Raw genomic sequence first — 23,218 nt, forward strand, 5'->3', positions numbered from 1 at the left:
GCTGACAAATCTGCAATTTTATTGTAAAGCCACAAGAACTGTTGCAAAATGCCATGGGGCTCTGCAGATCCCACAGATCCATCCAGGCACTCCCATGTGCATCTGGTACTTGTGGTACTATATGTTCCGAAGGAGCCTGAATGTGGCAGCAGAACAGGGATGAAATAGTAATACTGGTTTCTTGTGAGTTTAAAGATCTAAGAAGTCATTATATATGTTGAGAGGCAAGACCTGGCCAAGTGTTAGCTAGAGAGGAATGATTTTTGCAAGCTTTTTCTCAAGTATAGAGAAGTGTAGTGTCTCTTGAGAAGCACAAGATAATCCTTTTAAAATAAGTGATCTGCTGTTTTTAGTGAACATGCTTGCTGCACATCAGTTGCCCAAATACTTATTTTTAGGTGTACATCTGCTGCTCAAAGTATTGGAGGAAATTCCTTGTTATATTGTCCTGTACCAGCATACCAATGTAGTATGTCCTATGTAATTAATCCTCACACGGTATTTGTCAGACAATGGAAGATCTAAGACAGACATCTAAGGAGTACTGCTGGTTTTCTTGTTTTGACAGCTCTATGCCACCTTCTTCATACACAGTATGAGTTCATCTCTGAAGCATCTGTGATTTCTAGAAAGATAAGCTGGGAAAGATGGTTGTCTCTATAATACTTTGGAAACCTCAGAGAATGAGAAACAAACAGGAGGTCAATAAATGTGTGTTGTGAGAGATGGACCAGCAGGATAACAAAATTATCCTTCATCTAATGGAAAATAAAAGTAGACAGATAGAAATGGTAGTACTTTTTCATCCTACTATTCAGGTACCTGCACATTGGGCAACTCCTGTGACTTCTATGTTGAAAAGAGTTGTAGGCATTGGCTTAGTGATGCACAGATAGTTCTGCTGTGTTGGTGCAGTGACTTTTATATGTACACCCCCTTCCTCTGTCCTTTAACCCAGTATCCTCCCATGCCTGTGGTCACCAGCCTGTGCTCTTGCTCTGCTCTGGCTTGGGATTCTGCTCTCCTATGGGAGGTAGAGAATGTCACATTGTGGCTGATGGGGCAGGGAGGAGTGGGGAACCATCTGTAGGGCTTTATTGTAAAGAAAACTTGCCTGCTTTTGTTGGAAAGAGTTTGGCACTCAGTTTGACGTAGTTCTTTGAATAGCAAAATAAAAAGTCACAGTTGTTTTGGGTTAAAAATTAAAGACCCTTGTGTTTTTCATCTTTTAAGTGTTCAGCATAATCAAGTCTCGTGTCAGGGATTTTAATTATATTTACATGGCTTCCCTTTTCCTTCTTTCTACAACTGATGTAGTTCTGTTTCTTTGCTCAGCTTAACAATACTTTGGTATTACCAGAGAATTTTTCTTTTGGTTCTTTCTTTTTTTGAATGAGCTGTTAACAGGATTATAATACTTTTTTTAATCACAGTTTAAGTTAAGATTATATTATTTTGCATATATGTGTGAGCATGTGAAGCTGTGTATAAGAGTACTGGTATGTAACTTGACTGTGTATATGCAGAGTCTGTATGAACGTTTTGGAAAATATCTGTTGTAATTCCTTGTGGAACAGTCTTGTAGATGACTTGTTCTGGCTAGTCTTCAGCACAAGCATAAATATGCTCTGATGTTATTCTCAATTAAGATGATGGTCTTTGTGAAAACAGATTGCGGGGTAATTTCCTGTTTAAAAGTTTAAGTAAGAGAACTTGAACTAAAAGCCATTTATAAAGCTACTCACTGGTATGGAAACTGTTATTTATTCAACAGGGTGGATCTAAAAATTCCCCCGAAAGTCAGGTGAACAGAGCTATTGTATGAACCTGATGATCTGGGTTGATTCCTACTGCCCTTGTCATGCACACAGAAATGTTGGCAGTCAGATGAGGGTCCCATAGATCTCATATTGGAAATACAGTTCATCCCTGGCAGAGGTAGTAATGTCAGAAGAAGTTTCTGATGTTATGTTTTATGCTCTGTAAGTTTAAGAGTTTTCTGATCTGGTCCCAGGGAACTGACATTAAGTTGTAGCTGGAAAGCCCTCAACTACATCAAATTGTAACTGGAAAGCCCTCAACCTCTGCCCTGGGTGGGAATGTCAAAATTTTCTGCTTCCAAGAAATGAGGTCCTTTGTTTCTTGTTTAAAGAGCAGCTGGCTGAAATTGTGACAGAAATTTCAGATAAAGTTGCATTTGAGCTAATGCTAAGAAACAAGTAGTTGGCCCGTGGACAGACATCTCCCAGCTTTGCTGAGCCTGTCAGAAAAGCTAGTGCTTTCATCTCTCTTGCTTCTCATTACATCTATTCCTTTCCTAATGGTTGGCCTCACAAGGGTCTGCTGGTTACCAACCCGTCTCAACCTGATCTCGTTGAATGAGGTCAGCTGGCAAAAGCTGGCTGTCTATTTTGGGGGTACCACAGAAGGGAATCAGTTGGGTTGGTGACTGCTGGTGGTAGAGTGCTACTGAGCTGTATGGAGCATTAACCTCTGTCACTGGCACAGCTTGTGGGAAGGGCCGTGTGTGTCCTTGGCTTCACTAGATCAATCTCACATCGTATTTCTTTGGTATGGTGTATCTGAATGAAAGGGGATGTGTGAGCTATTGGGAAAATGCGCAAAATACTGGGAAATGTGAGGTGACCAAACATGTTAACTGGTAGATGGTATGCTTTGATTAGCAATAAGTTTAAGGCCAGAAAGTGCATTAACTTTTGGCCTGACTCCAGTGAACATGCATACTGTTGATAATATGTACATTTAGTGTATATTTTCATAATTCATAGGATCTAGCTAGTGTCGTCTCTTAGGGATCGTTATTTAGGCCAAAATAGGTAGGTATCTGGTATCATCTAAATTGTCAGATACTGATTTTTTTTCATTGCTATATGCATTCATTACCTATAACTTCATGCTATTTTTCTTTTCAGTAAAATGAAATAAGATGTGATGGAAATGTGTGAGTGCCTGTTACAACTAATTTGGGTTTGTAAATTTGTCATGAAAGAGAATAAATTTAAAAAGCCATTCTGAAGCATATCTGAGGTTTATCTGCATATTAAAAGATACAGGTTAATAGGAGTGTGAATTCTCAAGTATATATGAGGATCTTTAATTTTTGTGTGCAGGTTCGAAAACATGTGAATGACTTGTATGAAGACCTAAGAGATGGACATAACTTGATCTCACTTTTAGAAGTCCTTTCTGGAGACACCTTGGTAAGATTTTTGATCAGAATGCAGTGATTCCAGTTTGTTACATAAACATTTGCTCTCTTAACTCTGTGTATCAACTGCAGGCAGTTTCTCTGATATTTTCCATAACATGTGACTTGATACCAAAGACACAAGTTGTATTTCTGTTGGTAAAATATTCCACTGTGAATTCTATGGGGAAATGCAATCTGTTCTCTGTATTTCCTATGGTCAGTGAGACTTCCTTTCTTAATAGGGTAATGCGCTATTTTTTCTGTTCTTCCTTTTCTTTACAGTTTTCTTTTAACAAGTACTTGATGCTTAATATCCCTTCACATTAATGGGAGTAACTTACAAATAACAAGGATAAAATGTCCCTGAAATTGTCTAACACACTCCTCAGGTGTCATTTCCTTTCTTTGTGAGCATTACTTCCCTTGCTTGGTATTTGTTCTCTTCATTATGTTATTCTTTTCATGCTCTTCTTTTCATTTGTGGTCTATCTTGTGTTTTTGCTGTCCTGTCTCCTGTTTGTTATATTCATTAGCCAAGAGAGCGAGATTTTTTGAAGACCTTACGGTTGGTGAGTTCAACAGAAGCATGCGCAATTGAACAGCATGAGGATGTGGAGGATGAGGATAAGGGGGTAGGTGCCGACCCCCATAACTGTACTAACGTAGTGTTTGAAGTGTGGTGTCTGCTAATGTGAATTCTTAGTTTTGTGTGCTGCAGTAGTGTGCTGTAGAAGGACAAAAGAACTCACATTGGTAGACCAGGATACCTATGTTTATGATGGAGGTATGGTAATGACAAATTTATATTCAGCCTTTCTGTGAACAGCTAAAACACAAATGTTCACGATTTCTTTTATTTTCTTTCATTAAACTGTACAAAACCATGGCACAAATGTGTACTGGACAACATTATCAAGATATGAAAAAAATATTTTTAATAACAAATAAGGAAATACCATAATTCCATTAAACCAAGATTATTTTTTTTCACTCGCAAACAGTATTGCCCATATAAAAGTAATTTGCACAAAGGCTTGAAGGCTCTTCTTTGTGAAGACAGCGGCAGAAAATTGATTTTTCTTTATTCGAAGCACCAGTGTACTCCACCCAAGGCGTATTTGACATAATACTGGATAATACTTCAATATATTTTAATTCAAATATGCAAATATATTTAGAATTTATCAAGTGTAATACCTATTTTTGTCAAAGCCGATAGTCAAAGTTACATGACAGTGCTGTGTAGCAGCTACTAAGTATATGGATTGTTTGCAGGGTTTGTCGTTCTCGCAACAAATACTGAATTATCCTTTCACTGTATTTTAACCATCCAGAAGGGAAATACCTACTTATAAAGTGCAAAATGCTGAGTGCATGTTAGTCCAATTGAGCTGTTTCATGCCTCTGTAGACCTCGCATTATCAGCATTTGCTAAAGCAACTTGCTGTCATAGGGTCCAAGCGCCTTCTTTACTTCCCTGTGTGTTGTGTTGCAGTTGTGATTTCAGTGGAATTTGTGTGCTTTTTTTTCTGGGGCATAACATAACTCAAAATGCTGCATTTTAGCTGTACATTAGAAGAAAAAATATATTTCCCCTCTGAGATGCTATAGCTGAACACATAGATTGGGATTTATTATACCCTTTTTGTTGTGGAAAACTAAGTTCCAGATCTGCAGTCCCTTGTTCCATCCAGGGAGGCTACTTGTTAGCAAGGACTGAAGAACTTTGAATCCTGGGCTATCGGTGTGAAAAATAAGGGCCTATAAATAGAAGGTTCTGTAATGGAAATTAAAATCATTTGTGTCTTAGTTTATGTTTCTTATTCAAATCTATTTCTCATGTTTTCTTTTGGCAAGTATTTGGTACTCTACAGGGGGGAAAAATGGCAGTTGAGGAAGGCATGGGCTTGTCTGTGTGTTTCGTAGTGATTGAGGAAATACTCATTTTCATGGCTGATCCCTAGCAATTATAGTCTGCTTCAGTTTGTTGCTGTCAAAGTTTGTGAAAAATCTGAAATAAGGAAGAATAATAGAAGGATTTGGATGTGATGACATAAATTTAACTGCTTTCCCATTGCTGATCTGTGACAGCTAAGTAAAGTATGGTTTTTCTGTGTGATTCTTCTTCTTGGTGATTTTACACTAATTGCATGCAGTTTTGCCATGTTTCCATTAACATACCACTCGTGCTTATTTTGCAGTTTCTTCTTGCTGGTTTTGACTTTGCTTTGAATAGAATGACTTGCTACTTTTTTTTCATGCTCTATGATGTACTACCCACGTCAAGAGTTTAAACTTACACTCTAGGGCTGTATATGTTGTATTATTCTGTTTTGAGGAAGGTATTCTCTTTATTAGAGGCTTTAAACAAAAGTTGTATCGCTATCATAATGATTATGCATTTGTACCATAAATAAGCAACATTAAATCATAAAGTTGCATACAGAGGTAAAGCTTTTCCATCACAGAGTTTACCCGAGCAAAATGACGGTTCATGACATTACTTATATTTTGCTTTGCTTAATACACTGTGAATCTTTTATAATAATAAATGGCAATTTAGCATCTGTAGGTAGATTTATGTAGGGACTTTTTTAGCCCTCTTAGCCTTAATAGTACTTAAATGTGCCAGGGAAACAGCTATCAGCCTGCATGGATCAAAGTTGCAGTTTGGGACCACTGATCTCTCCTGCCATTCACTGTGCTAAAAATTGTCAACTACGGTTTAAAAAAGTATACAGTTAAAGCACGTTTTAACACTGAAGGTGTTGGCTTCATTAAAACTGCAGAGCTTCACATGTGTTACACGGTTTTTAGATCAGACTGTTTGTTCTTTTGTGTGACAAGAAAATCTCACGACTATTGTTTTCCAATTTTAGCCCCGAGAAAAAGGTCGGATGCGTTTTCACAGACTCCAGAACGTCCAAATTGCACTTGACTATTTGAAAAAACGCCAGGTATGGTGCAAAGTTTAATAAATGGCAATGAAAATTTTGTTACCTGTGGCTAATAAATAAATAAATGCCTCCTGCTTGGTCCTTTATGCTTGCTGTAATCAGCTGCTGGAGTAGGCTCAGCTTGATCTCATGCTTGACAAAGGTAACTTTACACCACCCTTCTCTGAGCAATAATATCAACACACTCCATGTGGTATATGATGCTAAAGAGTAGAAAATTGTGGGTTCAGATCTCTGGGAGTTGCTTGTAGTAAAGTTAACTATCTTCCATGCTCCCAGGCAGTAGCTGATATGCGGTTTGGTTCCCAACCTAATTTTGAGTGTAAAATGCAGATTCAAAGCAACTAGAACCTTGTATGGGACTTTCTTGTTTTGATTATATTTATTTTGGGAAAACTTTCTCAAGCCTTGATCCTGAATGAAAGAAAAACTGGTGCCCTAGAGAGGCAACAGAGTCACCTGTGGAAGATTCAGGCTGAATTTCACTTCTATTTGCTTTAAGCCGAACACTTGAAAAGCACATTGCTGGGTGGTTTTCTGTTTCTGTGTCTTTCTGCTCTTAAATTTCTTTTAAGCATTTACAGGGTTCTTGCTCTCTCCCTTGCAAATGGCAGTAGTAAAAAATGTCTAAAACATGGAAGGCAAAACTGTACCTCGCTATCCGTCCCACCCAAATGAACCCATGCTGGAAACCTGCTCCCTGATCAGTTATTTTTATTTATTTTTAAATTTTACTTGCTACTTAAAAGGTCTGAAAATCTATGAGGTGGCAAACCACCAACAGACACTTAATTTGGTTATAAAACCAGATGTCTTTTCATATTTTGAGTAAAATTGTCTTTTGGGTCAGTGATGGGCTAGGTGTGCACTGAGAATTCAATCCTGCTTTGCTGGTTTCAAAGCGAACCTTTCATGTTAACCTAAGTGAGCTGCAGAACAAATACACTATGAAGTGGAAGGATAGCTACTTGAAATACCAGTCACAGCAGCATTTTTATGCAGCGAGACCTCTGGACAGGCTGCACTATGCCTTATTTATGCACAGTAGATGGTGTGTATTAAGACGCAGCAGATGTAGGATCAGGTCATCTTCATGTTTATGAATGTGCATGTGTTACTGGGAACTGCAGGTCTCCATCATATGCTACTGGTTGCGATCTGAGTTTTTTTTGTACTTTCTTTAAGCTCACAGTTTTGTGAACATGGCTGTACTCCACTGTACAGAATGCTTGTAGGGCTTTGGTTGTCTTGGCAAGTTGCCACTGGGATTTGCATTTGATAAAGGTTTCATCCTCCTGCTAGGTGTTTCTAAATCGTATTTAGAAAGTAACTTGCTCAGGTTGGCTGTATAACCTCCAAACACAATGCTTTACTGTGATTGTAAGGCAGAGAGATCCTATATGTTGACAGTTTTGAAGCCTGACTTGGAAAGAAAAAACCCAAAGGCAAGCCATGTTTGACTGTCAAATAAAACATATTTGACAAGTATGTCAAATAAGACAGTTTTGACAAATATGTCAAGATAGTTTTGCCAAACACAAACAGTTTTTATAATGCAGTGGGAGGAGGACATTTGGATTTGGTTTTAATTTCTTTTTTTTTTGACCATGGAATATTCTGTCTTTCTTCCAAAGAGTGTTTTTGGTTTGGTGGTGTCCTCTACCTGCCCCCGGTAATAATTAAGATTACGTGTGCAGATCAAAAGCAGGACATGCCTTTGCTTGTTCAGTTGATAGCAGGTTATATGTTAAAGAGCGTATGCATGTAACTTTGCTAACAAGCAAAAAATGCCTTTTAGCTGAGTCATTTTTATTTGCTAGGCTATATGGATACATAATAACATACAGAGAAATTAAACTTAATAAAATAAGACAAACTGACATCCAGACTGAGATTAATAATTCTATGGGAGTGACAATAATCTCAGCCTTTGTTTTAATCCTGTTAACCATTGCATGTTTTAGTACTGTGAATGAGTACAGCAGCAGAAGTGGTAATAATTGTAAACCATTGGTTATTTGAATGTGATACTAAATCCTTGGTTTTGTCAAGCCAGACTGTTGTGTTTTAGCAAACCAGTTCTGCGGCTGAATCCCTGCTCTGGTGCTGGAAAGTGTGGGGGAGGAATAAAGGCAGTGATAGCTTCCCAGGTCTGAGCACTGCCTTGAGATTGATGCACCAGTTACAGACCATCGTATTCTTGTTGTCCTTTCTCGTTCTGTTAAGGACTGAGGTGAAGGGTAGTTGTCACAGGGAGTGGATCTGCTGGTGGGGTTACAGCTGAGACATATTCTCAGGTTGGTGGGAGAGAACAATTTCTCGACGGCTGCTGACAGCCAGAGTGCAATTTCTTTCTGCTTTTGAGAATTAAGAAACCCAACAGAGTAGGCTCATGCAGTGACTAATGTACCTTTTATAGTCACACCTGTGTAACGCACTACGTATCTGTGGCATTTATTTCAACTCTCTATGTTTCTTTCCACAATGGCAGGTGAAACTGGTTAACATCAGAAATGATGACATAACGGATGGGAATCCCAAATTGACTTTGGGGTTGATATGGACCATAATTTTGCACTTTCAGGTAAGCCTAGTTTTGCTTGACAGTATGTTCTTGGTGAAATCCTTGTGCAGAGTATGATGAATGTGTCAACTTAGACAGGGCTTCATATAGACTATGCAGAAATATAGATTATGTCTCTTCTGTAATGTGTATTTGAAGGTTTTGATGATATAACTTATTTCATCATGTAAACTGAGTCTGAAGGTGTTGTTTGTTTCCTAATGTCATGCCTGTGGAGGAAAAGAAAAACCAGTTTTGAATGTCGTTAGGGACAACAGCTGACATATTCCAGCATTTGGACAAACTGTCTTTTTTTTTATTCTACAGACTTCTTTTGATGAGTATTAAGATACATGAAGATGTTTTAAACCTTTTTTTTTTCATTCTGGATCTGAATTTCTCTGCTGATAAGAGTATTTTAGCAAGCACAACTCATCCTTTTTAAGTAGTTCATAACACTTCAGCACTTGTTTTTAGACTAGCGATGGTAACGTGGGTCGCACTAGGTGGCACTCTGGTTGTTGTACACTGGTGTTATTGTGTACAGTATAATGCAGCCTTACAGTGTGTGGTGTTAAATTGCTCCTCAAAATGAGGCTTTCATAATGGCTGTGGCTGTAGATGATGTAATTCAGATGGCAGATAATTCCCATTTAGTGACTGCAGCATTGTTAGCAATGAACTCCCTGCTGTGGAAGCATTTTAAATGATCAACAAATTACATGATCATACAGAAAAAAACATGGTTTACTTAGGAATATCCCACACTGGATTTATGACTGGGAAAACTTTTCTTAAAAAAGCCTCCAGAAAGGCAGCTAGAATCTAATTTGCCTTTCTGCAAATCCTAATGAGGATCAGAAAGACATGAATAGGGCTAGCGTGGGCCTGGTCTAAACAGGGAGCACAGCTTACCCCAGGCCAGTGCACAGGGTGAAGGAGAAATCACTAACTGCTCACCACTAGTAAGGACCTGAAATTCTCTTGGATGTCCCCTGTCATGCCAGTCTTTGCTGCCACATGGTTATATGGAGAAAGAAGGCAGGGCTTAAATATATTTAAGCATGACCCATGGAATTAGGCAGTGATTGAATGTTGCTGCGTTTTAAGAAATAAAGATTATTAACAACTTATTAATATAAGCTATTAGTGGACGTGAAATCTTTACTTGATGTATGTTTTCTTTCTACACCTGATTAATATTTTTTTGTAGGATGAAGTTGTTACTTTTTCTTACTAGCTGAAGCAGAGGACATCTGACACAATTTTGGGTGCTTATACAAAGTGATGAAAGTTAGCATTACAACTATAAACTAGTGTTACTAGTTGTAGTTGTAAAAGAAGGAAAAACATTTATATAACCATAACTAATTAGGTGATATGGTGCAACAAGGGTTTTCCGCTCGCAGGTAGCCAGCTCCATGTGAAATCTTTTGAAGCATTTAAATTGTAGCTGAAGCAAACTTAACTCTGTCCTGACTTTCAGTAACTAGTAACTAAATATCTACCAGTACAGTGCAGATCTGCCAGAACAGAACAGAATATTTCAGGTGGAAGGGACCTACAACAATCATCTTGTGCAACTGCCTGAGCAATTCAGGACTGACCAAAAGCTAAAGCATGTTATTAAGTGCATTGTTCAAATGCCTCTTAAAAACCGACAGGTTTGGGACATAGACTGCCTCTCTAGGCAGCCTGTTCCAGTGTTTGAGCACCCCCTCAGTAAAGAGATATTTCCACAAGTAGTGGTTCTTGTACTAAATAATAAGCCTTATTAATAAATATGAAATAACTGAAGAACAGGATTTAAAAAAAAAAAAGTCTTTTTTGCTATTAACGTCTGCAGTACCTACGCTGAATGCAAAAGGGATTTGTAAAATGATCTAAGAGACGCCCTCTGTGCTAATCTGTGCTAGCCTGGCATTTGCTTGTATGCTGCTTCTTTTGAAGTATATGGCGACTTGGTCTCATTGACATCTGTATACGGCCAATTTGGATTCAGAATGTATAATGCACTTCCAAAGAATGTGCATATACTTCACACGTTTTTCTGGCTTCACTTAAATTATGAATGAGGGAAAAACCTGAACAGAAAAGACTAACAGCAGTCTTCACAAAGGGATGAAACTTCATGATAACAACTGCGTTTATGCATGGAGTAATTCTGTAGATATTGGTAAAGTTATGATGAGGTTCAGTTTGAAATTAAGACACCTAAATCCAGATGCTTATGGGGAGCTGTGTTTATATGCACTGTGTTTAAATTGTCCCTATAATCTGATAATCTGAATGATAAAGGTTTAGTCTACAGAGCCAGTGTAGCCTAGAGGGTGAGTCAACTAACCAGCTACTAGAGACTCATTCATTTTACTAAACATAAACATCTCTGTTGTTGGAAATTTATGAGACATCCATGTAAGTATGAGAAATATGATGTAGGTCTTATGGGAAGCCCACTATTATCTGGGAAGACACAGATCAGGCAGGATAAACTGCAATTTAAATGTTGGTAAAGATATTTAGCAACAGATTTGAGGCCTAGCCAATACAGTGGGTGAGGTTGGTGGAGCAAATCACATCACTCGCAGTAGAAGCATAGAGCACCTACTGAATTATGCTGACTAGCATAGTACTTAGTGTGATCTGAGATTACACATCATATCCAGTAGCATATGCAGTGAGAAGGAAGCTTCCTTAGGTCCTGTGGAGTATATGCTATCTGCATGTAGATATCTCAGATAGTTTTAAATTCTAATCAGTTGACTTTCTTCTTGTGTCTCTACTTCAGGGTGTGAAACATTGCTGTTGATGCATCGATTTTACTAACTAGATCTCCAGGATGTTTTAGTTTCATAAAGACAGGTGGCATCTGAGGTGTGCTAGACTATCCAGCACACACATGTAGAGTTCTTTGATGAGATACCAGATGTATGAGAGACCTATGCTCTTCCAGACCTGCAGCTGGAGGCCAGTTGGTATATAGCTGAATATTTCAAAGAGCTCTAGAAGCCCGTATTTACGAAAGTAAATCCTGCCTCCACTGGAAAAGATGGTCTCTTCCAAGACCTAGCCAGCTTTTAAACATGTAGACACGTAGGTTAGGGTGTCTTAATCTGACCTATTCTTTAAATTTTCCCAGCAGTTGCAGAAGTAGTTAATTTCATAGTGAATATAAGGAGCTGTTTCCTGGGTGATGTTACTGCCTCTGCTCCATCAGTTATGTCTATTCTAATAACAGTACAACCTTGGAGGTAGTCAAGATGCCAGGTATTTTTTTTGGCTGTTGGTTATGGCTGCTTGTTTTCTCTGAGTCATAACACTTATCTGAATGATAATATTTCCTCAAAACAGAAAATCCTTCTGAGTACTGGAAGGAATTTAGGAGTGATTTAGGGGAAAGACATGATGAACAAAAATGAAAGATGATATGCCTTTGAGGATTATGTTTCTCTTGCATCTGAATTATGCCTAGAGATGGTAAAGGCTTTGTGACTTTTTTACCCATGAGTAAATAAATATAAATATTGTTCTGAATTATACCACTGACTTTTGCATTTGTGCAAGACCAGAAATTATTCTGTGTCCAAAGTAATTACATATAAGGCATAGAAAGGTGGAATGGGAAATCCAGTAGTTTGTTGAGTTGTTAGCAAATAATCTGTCCTGTGGGTATTGAATATCTCCGAGACATGTATGTTATTAGGATTTAGGCAGGATTCCAGTATATGCATTTCACATGCTTTTAATAACATGCAGCTTTTAAAAATTCATTTTCTTAACGCAATAACTAATGTCAGTTATTTTCCTGGCACCTGTAGAACATGCTAAATCAGATTAGAGTGTTCTGTATAATTATAGGCTGTATGTATAAATATCCAAATTAATACTTGAATGGACTCCTTCTTCAACACCCAGTATATTTCCACTGATGAAACGAGATAAGCAGCTATAAATGAAAGCAGAATAGTAACCACAGTTTTAGGAGGATAATTTCTGTGAAAATTGGTGATTGCTTCTTTTCTAACCACTGCAATCGTTCTTTAATTTAACAAGTGTCAAATATTTAGAATAATTTGCAGTTGGTTAAAAAAAAGCATGACAAAATAAAGCAAAAACTGCAACTTTAAATTTTCAGGCCTCCAAAATTCGGCCTTTGTGAACTCAGACCTGCAGAAATTTTTGGAGCTTCTAAGTCATGACTCAGTGACTTTTTCCATTTCATTTTCGTCATCATTTTGCAGCTCAGGAGCTGCCAACTTTTCCTTCCATTCTCCCAAGCTCCCTGCTGTCAAGCCTCTTTTCAAGATGCTGCTTTCTGAGGCTCCAGTCAGTAGCGTTTTCGCCCAGATGTTACAGTACAGTTATATCTCTCTGGCCAGATGGGTGCTTTCTTTCAGGCTTCCTTGGGACACATATAACCTCTTCACATTTCTCCTGTCAACCAGCAAATACTTTTCTTTTTTCTTTGCTGATGACTCCCTATAAACCAGTGAACAAAATTCATTCTTCATCAGTCTGCCCCAAAGCAGCCTATAGACTGTTCATTTGGTTCAGCAGATCAGTAGTTAACCTCTTACCTGTGTTGGGCAAAAAAGTAGGAAGGGTGGATTTGTTTGTAGATGACTTGTCTGAGGTAAAGGGCAGCTACCCATCCATTTCTCAAGTTCCTGATAACCCTTACTGCAGTTAGGTTTCCAAACCTGGAATGAGGGTAGTAATTAGATGTGTTGGTTGTGAAGGCTGTAGCCTTGGAGCCCAAGGGTTGAAGTTTAATATGCCTCTTCTTCAAAATAGCTAGAACAGTTCAAGGTCTGATCTTCTCAGAGATACAAAGATGGAGCTATGTTGCCAGTTGTCTAATTAATCTCTGGCTATAAGTGGTCGTAGGATAAACTGTATTGCACCTGGAAGCTGCAATTCAGTAGGCATTGCAGCAGACCTATCGTTCAGCATTTAGTGGGGTATACTCTTCCTGTGTTTTATCCCTTAGCTGAACTCCTAATTATGTTTTCGAGAATTCTTCAGCAATTTAAGAAAAAAATGCTGTCTCTCAGGTAAGAAAATGAGTATGGAGTTCTTGGAATTTCTGGGTTGCTTCTGAGCCACAGCAAGGATCAGAGGCATTAAGGCTCATTGTGGAGTTGTATTTAGATTTTATCTCTAAAAAAAAGTGGGATATCTGTAGCAGGATAAGCTTTATGAGCACTTTGCTCATCTGCTTGATTCTTTTTGTCCTTAAGCCCATAAAACCACTAACAAGGAGCAAATTCCTGTTTTTATAAGCTGTGTCACTGGATATAAAACCTCTCCCATTCAAGGTTATGGTTTCTGGTAGCCCAGTGGTACCTGAAAGCTGACCAGTAGTTTCAGATTTTGAGGAGTGGTTGCCAGTCCACAGCTCAAACACCTCTGAATATAACCCTTTGTTTGTGCTGGAAAGGATTTATTTTTTAACTTGTTCTCTATCTTGAGCTGCTTAAATTTTCACTTTCTCTTTGGCTTATGTTTATCTCTGTCATTTTGCATGTGACCTATGGGCTGTACAACAAAATGCTTGCTGGTTATCTGGTATGCTGTTTTAGTACCATGAAATGACACGTCCCATTTATACTAAATGCTCCATTGCTTTTGCTGTGTTGCATAAACTAAAGAAGAGGGGGAAGGGATCTTAGATCCCAAACTATCTGAAATGCATTCCTGGTAGGCTTTTGCTAAAAGATACCAGGCATGGTTTCATTGGCAAAGTGGATTAACCTTTCCCTTACAATATTTGCTAACTATAGGAAACAAATGATAGAGCATAAATTAGCAGTGTTCAGTGTACAAAGGATGAATGGTCTCAGTGGTTTTCAGATTCAGAGATACGCAGATATTCGACAACATTGCCAGTATAATGTGTGATACAGCTGTCCCATGTTAAGAATATAATACATTTCACAGATATGATTGATAAATTACAGAAATCTATGGTTGAATGCAAACCTATACAAGTCTGTATGAGCTACTTCATGGCTCAGTGTTAATCTTTTGTTTGCCATCTCTGAATGTTAACCTCTTATTTGTGATTAAGCAGCCTCTAAGACAGATCAAATTGCAGACAAGTGTTGGTCTAATCCTTTATTCATGTTACACTTCCAAAGGGTTTATGTGATCAGAAAAAGGCTTTCACTAATGTCCTTTTAAAGCTTTCCAGCATTGGTGGGTAGAAGTTTGTACATTTGGGTTTTTCGTTTAAAAAAACAAAACCAACCAACCAACCAAAACCCCACAACAACCAATGACAGTATATTTTTAATAGCTTTGATCATCTGGATCTTTTGCTTCAGCCAGCACTGAGCTTCCGTTCTGGTCTAGTCAGATGTCTGAGACAGTCACTGATGTGGACAGGTCTTTGCTACGTTGTGGTGGTTCTCATAGACTTCAGTGATAGTCTCTTCTGATGCTTTAGAACATCATATTTCTTTGGTTTAGTAGACAGGTTTTAGACGAAAGTTCTATTTCCCCTTTCTGAATATCCTGTTTAGTCCTGTTATGTCTGTCTCTTCCCTTGCAAAGAACAAAGTTGCAATATTATAGATTTTCAGTTAGTGGTCATTTTGTCTTTAGTTATGCACACTTTCATTTGCCATCTTCCCTTAACATGGAATATGATTTTGCATAGGATTCTTTATATAAAAAACGCTCACAACTGATACAAGTACCATCTGTCAGTTCTTTTGTCCTTTTCTTTGGTTCAAGAGCATAAGCGACTTAGAAAGTTAAAGTGACTGCAAAGTTACTTTTTGCTTCATGGAAAAACAAGGAGCAGCTGAAAGAATTCTTGATAGAGAGGAGATAGCCTTTTCACTCAGGAACAGCTGGTTAGTATTGTTAAATTGGTTATTAAGTACCCAAAATACCTATTTCTAGGAAGATAAAAAAGCACAAATACTGCTAAGAATCTGCAGAGATATATTTGGAATACATTTATTCCTAGCTAATATTTACCAAAGGTCTTTAATACATTTTTCCATTGGACAGTTTATGTAGCATGAAAACTTGCAATTGTTCATTGGAATGTTGGATACTTTTTAGTATTTTACATAATTTCTGCTTTATCAAGAGTTTATCACTAAGTTTTTTATAGGATTAATAATTTTTTATAGGAGTACATAATGTAATATTTTAGTATTAACCTGTGATCTATGTAACCATATGTTATTGTTACTAGAAGTGTTGTTAAAACAGAAGCTATATCTGTGTGAAATTATATCAGTCTTGGTCCGTTGCACTGCAAAATCCTGAATCATCTTTTCTGATGAGAAAGAGAGGTGTATTCTCAGGCATAAAAGCCATTTGTTTGTACAAACACAGCGATGTCATTTACAGAGACTGTTTTATTTTTAATGTGCTTTTTCTGCTCATTAAGAAGGGGCCATGTCAGGACCCATCTCAGTCCCATATGGAAGGATGTTTTAAATCAGTGAGTCCTCTGACCTTGCCTGAAAGTGGCTTTTCTAAGCTGACTAGAATACAGCTTTTTTCACTGTGAGTAAAGGGAGCAAATGTCACAACCACACCCGTTTGTTAAGCATAAGACAGAGGCAAATGTTAAAAAGAGTGTGGTTATAGCATAAACATCTACTTCAACAAGGAATGTGTTAGCATTGTACCTGTGCGTAGCTGCCTGTTGGTGGTACACAGTATTCAGTAACAGCCTTCTAGTCCCTTAACATTACAGTACAAAATTTCTAAGCACTGCCATCAAATTTTGCCCCAGTGCCTTCAAAGTCATAAGTTGCAATGAGCATCCATATTCTTGGGAATTCTTTGGAGGCTGATCCTACTTCTGTGCTGTATTATTACTCATTCTAGATCCTGTCAGTAAAATGCCATAGAATACTTCACTAGAACTGGTCCCTGGAGATAAAGTCTCTGTGTTTCATTACTGCAATTCCTTTTTGAATAAGCAAGGGAAACTCAGTGATAACACCTGATAATGCTTGGCAAGTCATTTGGTAATTCTTTCTCAGCATGAGAAACCATACACATCTACCCCTGTTGGTTTTAATAGGTTTTGCATACCAGTGACAAAAATGAAATGGAAGCTTAAAAATTTTCCAAAGTACACTGGCAGTTAGACTTGGCTGAGTTTTAATTTTGTATATTTCTACTGAGTTTCAGGTGCAGTTAGATGCTTCTTGGCTGTTATATTCAGATTTACTCAGAAATCCTTATAGAGCAGGAGCATGGGAGGAGGGTAAAGCTCCATTTTTATAAACATTAACTTTGTGAACAAGCATCTAGGCAGACTGGCTCTTAGATTTTGTTTCACATTTATCTGCTAGAAGGTTTCAATCTGCTGTGAAGATCCAGCCCCCAGTACACAGCACCACTGCCCTGAGCAAGCTGTTAGGCTTGTACGACAGTAGTAAAGCAGCAGGTTATTTATAGCTGACAAATTGGTGAAAAATCACATCAGCTGCTATGAAAACTCCACATACAAAAATTTGATTCCCAACAAGCTGTCAGAGCAATCTCTGATCCTTCTCTTTAATCTTCCTTTCTGTGGATCATTGGATACGTAATAAAAACATCTGAAGTGCAAACCAAATCTCCTAACTAAATCCCTGCTATTTGCTGTGCTGCTTGCTTTTGGATTTGGAGTGTAGCTAATAGTTTCAAAGGTTCCTGTATATTTTTCTACTTTATCTTGTTCAAGTTACTATATGAAACGGGAAGTTAAAATGCATGCGAGAATTTTCTACTGCTCATAAGTGCTATGTCATCTCTGTGAAAGGCCATCAGCATTACAGCCCAACGCTGGAGCGGTGATGTTTATTTAAGAGGATTGGTGGCCAGAAATAAGCCACAGTGTCTAATCAGACACAGGCCCTGCCTGGGCAGTATGCCACAAAGTTTATTGCGTGTGCATTTCTCATAAGCAAAATGGCTACGAACTGAGGAGGATGGACGGGCAGCCTGGAAGAAATTACAGCGCAAACGGTGGTTCTTAACTTTCTGAGGAGGATTTAAGTGTATGTAAATATACTGGAACAAATGAGACTCTGCAACTGTAAGTTACTGAAAGCCAAATGGGGAATGTCTGTGGATGTGTGAGGGCTGAAAAGGAAGAACAGTGTTTAGATCCTGCCAAAGCTCCCTTAAGTCCAGCTAAACATTCCCCTGGAAGAAAATATTTCAGAAGAAAAAGGAGAAAGAAATCAACTGAGGAGGGACCAGATTCAGTCCAGCTTAATGAAAAAGAAGAAAAAAGCCAATATGAAGTGGGGATTTCGGAAAACATCGAGATTCATCCCAAGGGTGTGGGATTGGCTGATTCCTTCCCTGGGAGAGTGACAGTGGCTGGTAATACTCTGCCCGTGAGTAGAGACCCTTCGGCTTTTGTTAAAGCAAAAGTTTTACGGGGTGCAACAAAGAGTGATTCTCTTTGTGGGGACAGTTTTCATGGTGATAATCAGAGGCTTGCCAAGACTGATGAAACAGAGACATGGTTAAAGGAGCAAGACAAGAGGAATTCAGAGAAAAGCTGTACAAGGAAAAAGAAGTATTTGGAGGATGGCAACAGGAGAGAATTAGCATTCCTAAAGAAATCTAGTGGTCTTTGTTATGGAAAAGCAGCCAGCTTGGATTCTGCTATCCACTTTTTGGGCAAAAAACATGAAGAAACTGGATTAAACATAACTTCTTGCAGAATAATTGAAGATGTCCTAGAAAGTGATAAATCTGCAAAGTTGCATCACTTTCTTTCTGAAAGCAAAAGTGATCCACTGCTTGAACAAAAGAGGTTTTATTCTGCTGATGCTCTGCTCTCCCAGTTGCCAAAAGAAAAGACATTATTTAGCACTCCTCCAAACAGGAGCAAGGTAAATATTTTGTCACAGTACATTATCTTTGAAAGTTAGGTCAGAATAGGTATTGGAATAGTATATTTTCTGTCACAAAAGCATTCCCTTTGCTTTATAAGCCTTCTACCGATGCTGTGATACTAACAGGTAGTTGAAGGACAGAATATATTACTTGGTTGTTTTCAGAGGTTGTGTAATACCTCTGTACTTCAGGAATATTGCTGTATACTTACGCTGGTTTGTTGTCTGTAGTTTTATTTGGTTCCTAAGTTATTTAAGAGGTTTTCATGTTAAAATGGTTCTAGAAGGTGGAGTGAATTTTAGGGAGTTGTTTAAGTTCACATTCAGTATCTGCAGTAAATTTTAATATCAACTCTTGGTGGTCTTATAATTCCTTTGGGCTTTGTATCAAGTGAAGGAATTTTTCTAATTCGTTTCAGTTATGGCCAATGGGAGCTGAAGAATTATAGAAATATGTAGGCAGCTTGAAATAGAAGTGAGAATAAATCATGTTAATAATGCCCTAGATTTAAAAAAAAAAGATATTTCCTCCCAAACTGTCTGGATGACCTATTAATATTAATTATTGAAATTCCATCTTCCTCGAAGGGTACACTTATTTTCCTTTTACAACAAAAGAAACCAGAGTGCAAGCTTACTTACAGACTATCTGAAGGAAAGCAAATGTTTGTCTGTTGGTATGCATGCTTACCAATTCAATCCACATTAGCAGTCTGCCTCACTTATCTTCACCACAACCGAGGTCTGTAAGCATGGGTTAAATGATGCTGATATGAGTATCCTGTCAAAAACTGATTCCCCCCTGTTCAACAGGGACATCTGAGCTTTGAGTTGAGTGATCAGAGGCAAGAGGCATATGCCAAAGGTACTCTTTCCAGGAAAGAGGTAACTACACTTCTGTTGTTTATATAATTTACTGTAGTAACAGGAATCAAAATTACACTACTTCTGAGCTTAGTTTTTAAATACAGATACATACTAGTACAAATAACCTCCTAATACACATGGAGATCTTTGCCCTCTTAATCTTAACTGGAATTCAGGAACAGCTTAGGGATGTTCTTTGAATTGAACAAAACGTCATTACTAAGTAAGAGAGTATGAGCCTGTGTCTGTTTAGCCAAGCGCGGCTGCTTTTGCCTGCATAATCATCTAGTATCGCTGCAGTTATTACTCCAGCAAGGCATATAACTCTTGTTACCACAGGCAGAAGAGGGAAGAAAAAGAGACTTCTACTGAGCTCTTACATCAGCACTGAGAGTTGTGCTGCTATCATCAGTGAAGCACTGCTTAATTATATGAAAACCAAGTTGCTGAAATATCTAGTTTTCAGTTCCATTCTAGAGCAGATGGCAGTTTGCATTAAGGTCAAGAAGTGAATCAGGACTGAAACAGGCTTCCTGAAGAAACTCCCCTTCTGAGTGATGTTTTAGCACAATGCAGGTAGAGTAGAAAGTCAAGGCTGTAATCTTGGTTTCCCTGCAGAGAATAGTGCCACTGTGATACTGATGTGTTGAAACAACCCAGGGTTTCCATTCAGTGCAAGCAAACAATAGCTACCATCTGGCGTTACCACCAGTTTTTGGTGATTGTCAGCTTATGTCAAAACCAATGGCTTATGTATATCACATTATCAATCGTTGTCATTATTCTTCCAGTCTAATTTGTGGTAGTTTCCATTCTGGTTTATGGATGTAAACGTTTTTAGAAAAAAATGCCTGTTATCTGAACAGCGTCACTCATCTACTTCCAGTACTCAACTGTTGTCTTGGCTTCAAGTTCCTCAGGTATTTTTTTGCTGTCCATCTACATAGTGTTTGACACGGTGGATTTCTTCTCATCTACAGTATTACTAATAAGATGAAAGAAGAAAACACATGTATTTGAGTAAGGTTAAAGGCAATATAGTTGCTTTTAAATAAAAAAATCTAAATTATTTATGATCAGCATATTCAGTAGAATACTTCTGGCTAGGTAATCATCTGTTTATTACTGTAGTTATAATTGTAAATAGTTGTAAGATAGCAAGACACATTCCAACTATGCTTTCCATCACATACTCGTGTACTTTACCTGTTCATGTAGTACAGTTGGTCTTCTGGAATGTGATTTGCTGGGCAAAGGTGCAAGAGTCTGGAGTTATGCTTTATTTGCATTGTTTGCTTCCTTGTAATACTCAAAAGAAGCAGGTGCAATCCACCTTAAATGCTGGTGAATGAAGGAGATCTATAATCATTAATGGAACTACAAAACTAGGCTGGAAAGGTTCTGGACATGTCATCTAGGTCACCTCTGCACCTGAAGGCAAGATGACTTAAAGAAAACCATCCTTGACTGATACTTGTTCTTCTTGGTCTGCCTTATTAGTGGTTTCACATACTTCCTGAGTAATTATTCTAGTGTTTATTTGTCTTTTGTATTAAAAAGTGAGTTCAGCTGAAAACACATATGCTCATTTTAAACTCGTTAGTTCTTTTCTTATTCCCAGGAGAGCTGATTTAATAACCTGTTTTGCAAAAGCATTTTACATATTTGAAGACTGTTGGCACATCTCCCCCTTAGTTTTCCCTACTTCAGACTTAAAAAAAAAAAAAAAGCCCCAATTTTTCAGTCTTTCCTAAGAGGTCATAAGTTTTTACATCTTTGTCATTCTTGTTTTTCTCTTTCTGTCTGCTTCAACTGATCCAGTATTTTTTGAAGGGTGTTGTCCAAAGTTGGACTCTGTGTTCATAGAATCACAAAATCATGGAATAGTTTGAGTTGGAAAGGGACCTTAAAGATAATCTATTTCCAAACCCCTGCCACAGGCAGGGACACCTTCCGCTAGACCAGATTCTCAAAGCCCCGTAGAACCTGGCCTTGAACACTGCCAGGGATGGGGCAGCCACAGCTTCTTCAGGCAACCTGTTCCGTTGCCTTGCCACCCTCTCAGTAAAGAACTTCCTAATATCTAATCTAAATCTACCCTCAGTCAGCTTAAAGACATTACCCACTGTCCTGTCACTACATGCCTTTCTGAAAAGTCCTACTCCAGCTGTCTTGTAGGCCCCTTTTAGGTACTGGATGCTGTCCTAAGTTCTCACCAGAGCCTTTTCTTCTCCAGGCTGAACAAGTCCAACCCTGTCAGCATGTAAAAACTGCATCACTGGAATCAGTGCAAGAAAAGAGCATGAGGCTTTCTGGTGTATGGATTTTCTGTACTGTGTGAATCAGAGGGAACTTACAAGCAGAGAAAAAACACTTGAAGTTGTAGGGATGAACTAGTTCTCCCAGTTAGAAAGAAGAAACAAGGGTATTTAGTGCCAGTTAAGACTTTGATCCTGAAGTACAAGGGCTGTGCAAAGAATTACCTTTGTCACTTTTTCTTGCATAACTTGGAATTCACAGGCATTGAGATAATTTGAACTGGATCTCTAGCAAACAACTGTTCAAATTCATGCAAGCTCAGTATTTTTTTCTGTGCTTAAAGGAACAAATATCCTTTTAGTAATAGCTTTTAGCGGGTAAATGGTAGGCTTGGGGGATGTAAGAATGAAAGGTTCACACAAACGTGCTTTGAAGGACAAAATTTGAGCAGTAGATTTGATGGCCATTTATTTTCTGTTCTGGTATTCCTGATTTAGTAGTTCTTTTCCTTTACTGTGGCAAATGGTGTTACAATTATTAATGATAATGTGTAGTTGGTAGTTGAGTAGCTATACTCTCCTTATGTGTCTGTCAAAGGCAAGATGTGTTCTTTTTTTCTCCGACACCTTATTTTGTGGGGCTAGTATTTTACTTTTTAAGTAGTTCCAAGTTAATAGGGCATCTTGCAAAGTAGAGCTTGTAAGTGTAATAAAATATAGCTCTTTGACTCACCATTTCCCTTGGTGTATTTTTATACTTTAAAAATATGAATACAGTGTTTATGAAGAAATCTGAAATCTTAGCTTTGGAATCTGAAACACTTTATTTAGAGAACAGCTCAGGCTGTTTCAGGTCTCAAGCTAATGTCAGAGTTCATTAACCAGTACTGAAATGGGCTAGCTCCATAAGTGAAAAGTAATTTTAGTTTTTGAACTCAGCCTAGTCTATTCCTAGTCATTCAGATGGCTAGTTGAGATGCCAACTGGTACTTGGAAGATTTGGGATTGAAAACCTGTTGTAATGAGCTAAAATCATGGTTTAGCCATCCAAAATGTGGACTGTGAGGTTTTCTAGTGGTCACTTTCAGAGTGAGAAGTGTTCTCCTCGTGTTTGTGTCCATAGCTACAAATGTTGTTTATACGTAACAACAGAGGCCTTCAGAAGTTGCCTTGATGTCTGAAATCAGTTGTTTCCAGAGGAACCTAATGTGGAACCTAATGTGCAAATATGCTGTATTTCCACTCTCTGCAGTCTGAAATGTACACAGCCATCGCCAGTCAGTCAGCTGTAAAGGAGGCTGGAGGTTTGAATTTAGCAGTAAGGAATGGCCATTAGCAAATTACAGTGTTAGCTCACTTGTGCTGGAATATATGAAAAAACGTGATACTTAAGGATTACACGCAGAGGATTTTCTGAAAATTATGGGGGAAAAAATACAGGGGTTTTGGTGTTTTTCTGTTAAGACATCTGTCACTTCCAGATGACATCATCT

At 38.2% G+C, this 23,218-nt stretch overlaps 1 protein-coding gene across 11 annotated transcripts in view; it reads left to right on the forward strand.

The window, feature by feature from the left end:
* DST (dystonin) overlaps nt 1-23,218 on the forward strand; it is a 293,848-nt gene that overhangs the window by 106,323 nt on the left and 164,307 nt on the right. For 8 of the 11 annotated variants that reach the window (XM_061347864.1, XM_061347869.1, XM_061347866.1 and 5 more), the window contains 3 exons: nt 3,132-3,221; nt 6,091-6,168; nt 8,660-8,752. In XM_061347864.1, the coding sequence (XP_061203848.1) occupies nt 3,132-3,221; nt 6,091-6,168; nt 8,660-8,752 (261 nt within the window). Of the gene's footprint in view, nt 1-3,131; nt 3,222-3,744; nt 3,844-6,090; nt 6,169-8,659; nt 8,753-23,218 lie in introns of all 11 variants that reach the window. The other 3 variants (XM_061347863.1, XM_061347867.1, XM_061347868.1) reach the window with 1 other exon arrangement.

The sequence above is a fragment of the Neopsephotus bourkii genome, unplaced genomic scaffold (assembly GCF_033783945.1).
Source record: "Neopsephotus bourkii isolate Nb327-2 ecotype Australia unplaced genomic scaffold, CSIRO-AGI_Nbou_v1 NB_330, whole genome shotgun sequence".
NCBI classification, from domain to species: domain Eukaryota; kingdom Metazoa; phylum Chordata; class Aves; order Psittaciformes; family Psittacidae; genus Neopsephotus; species Neopsephotus bourkii.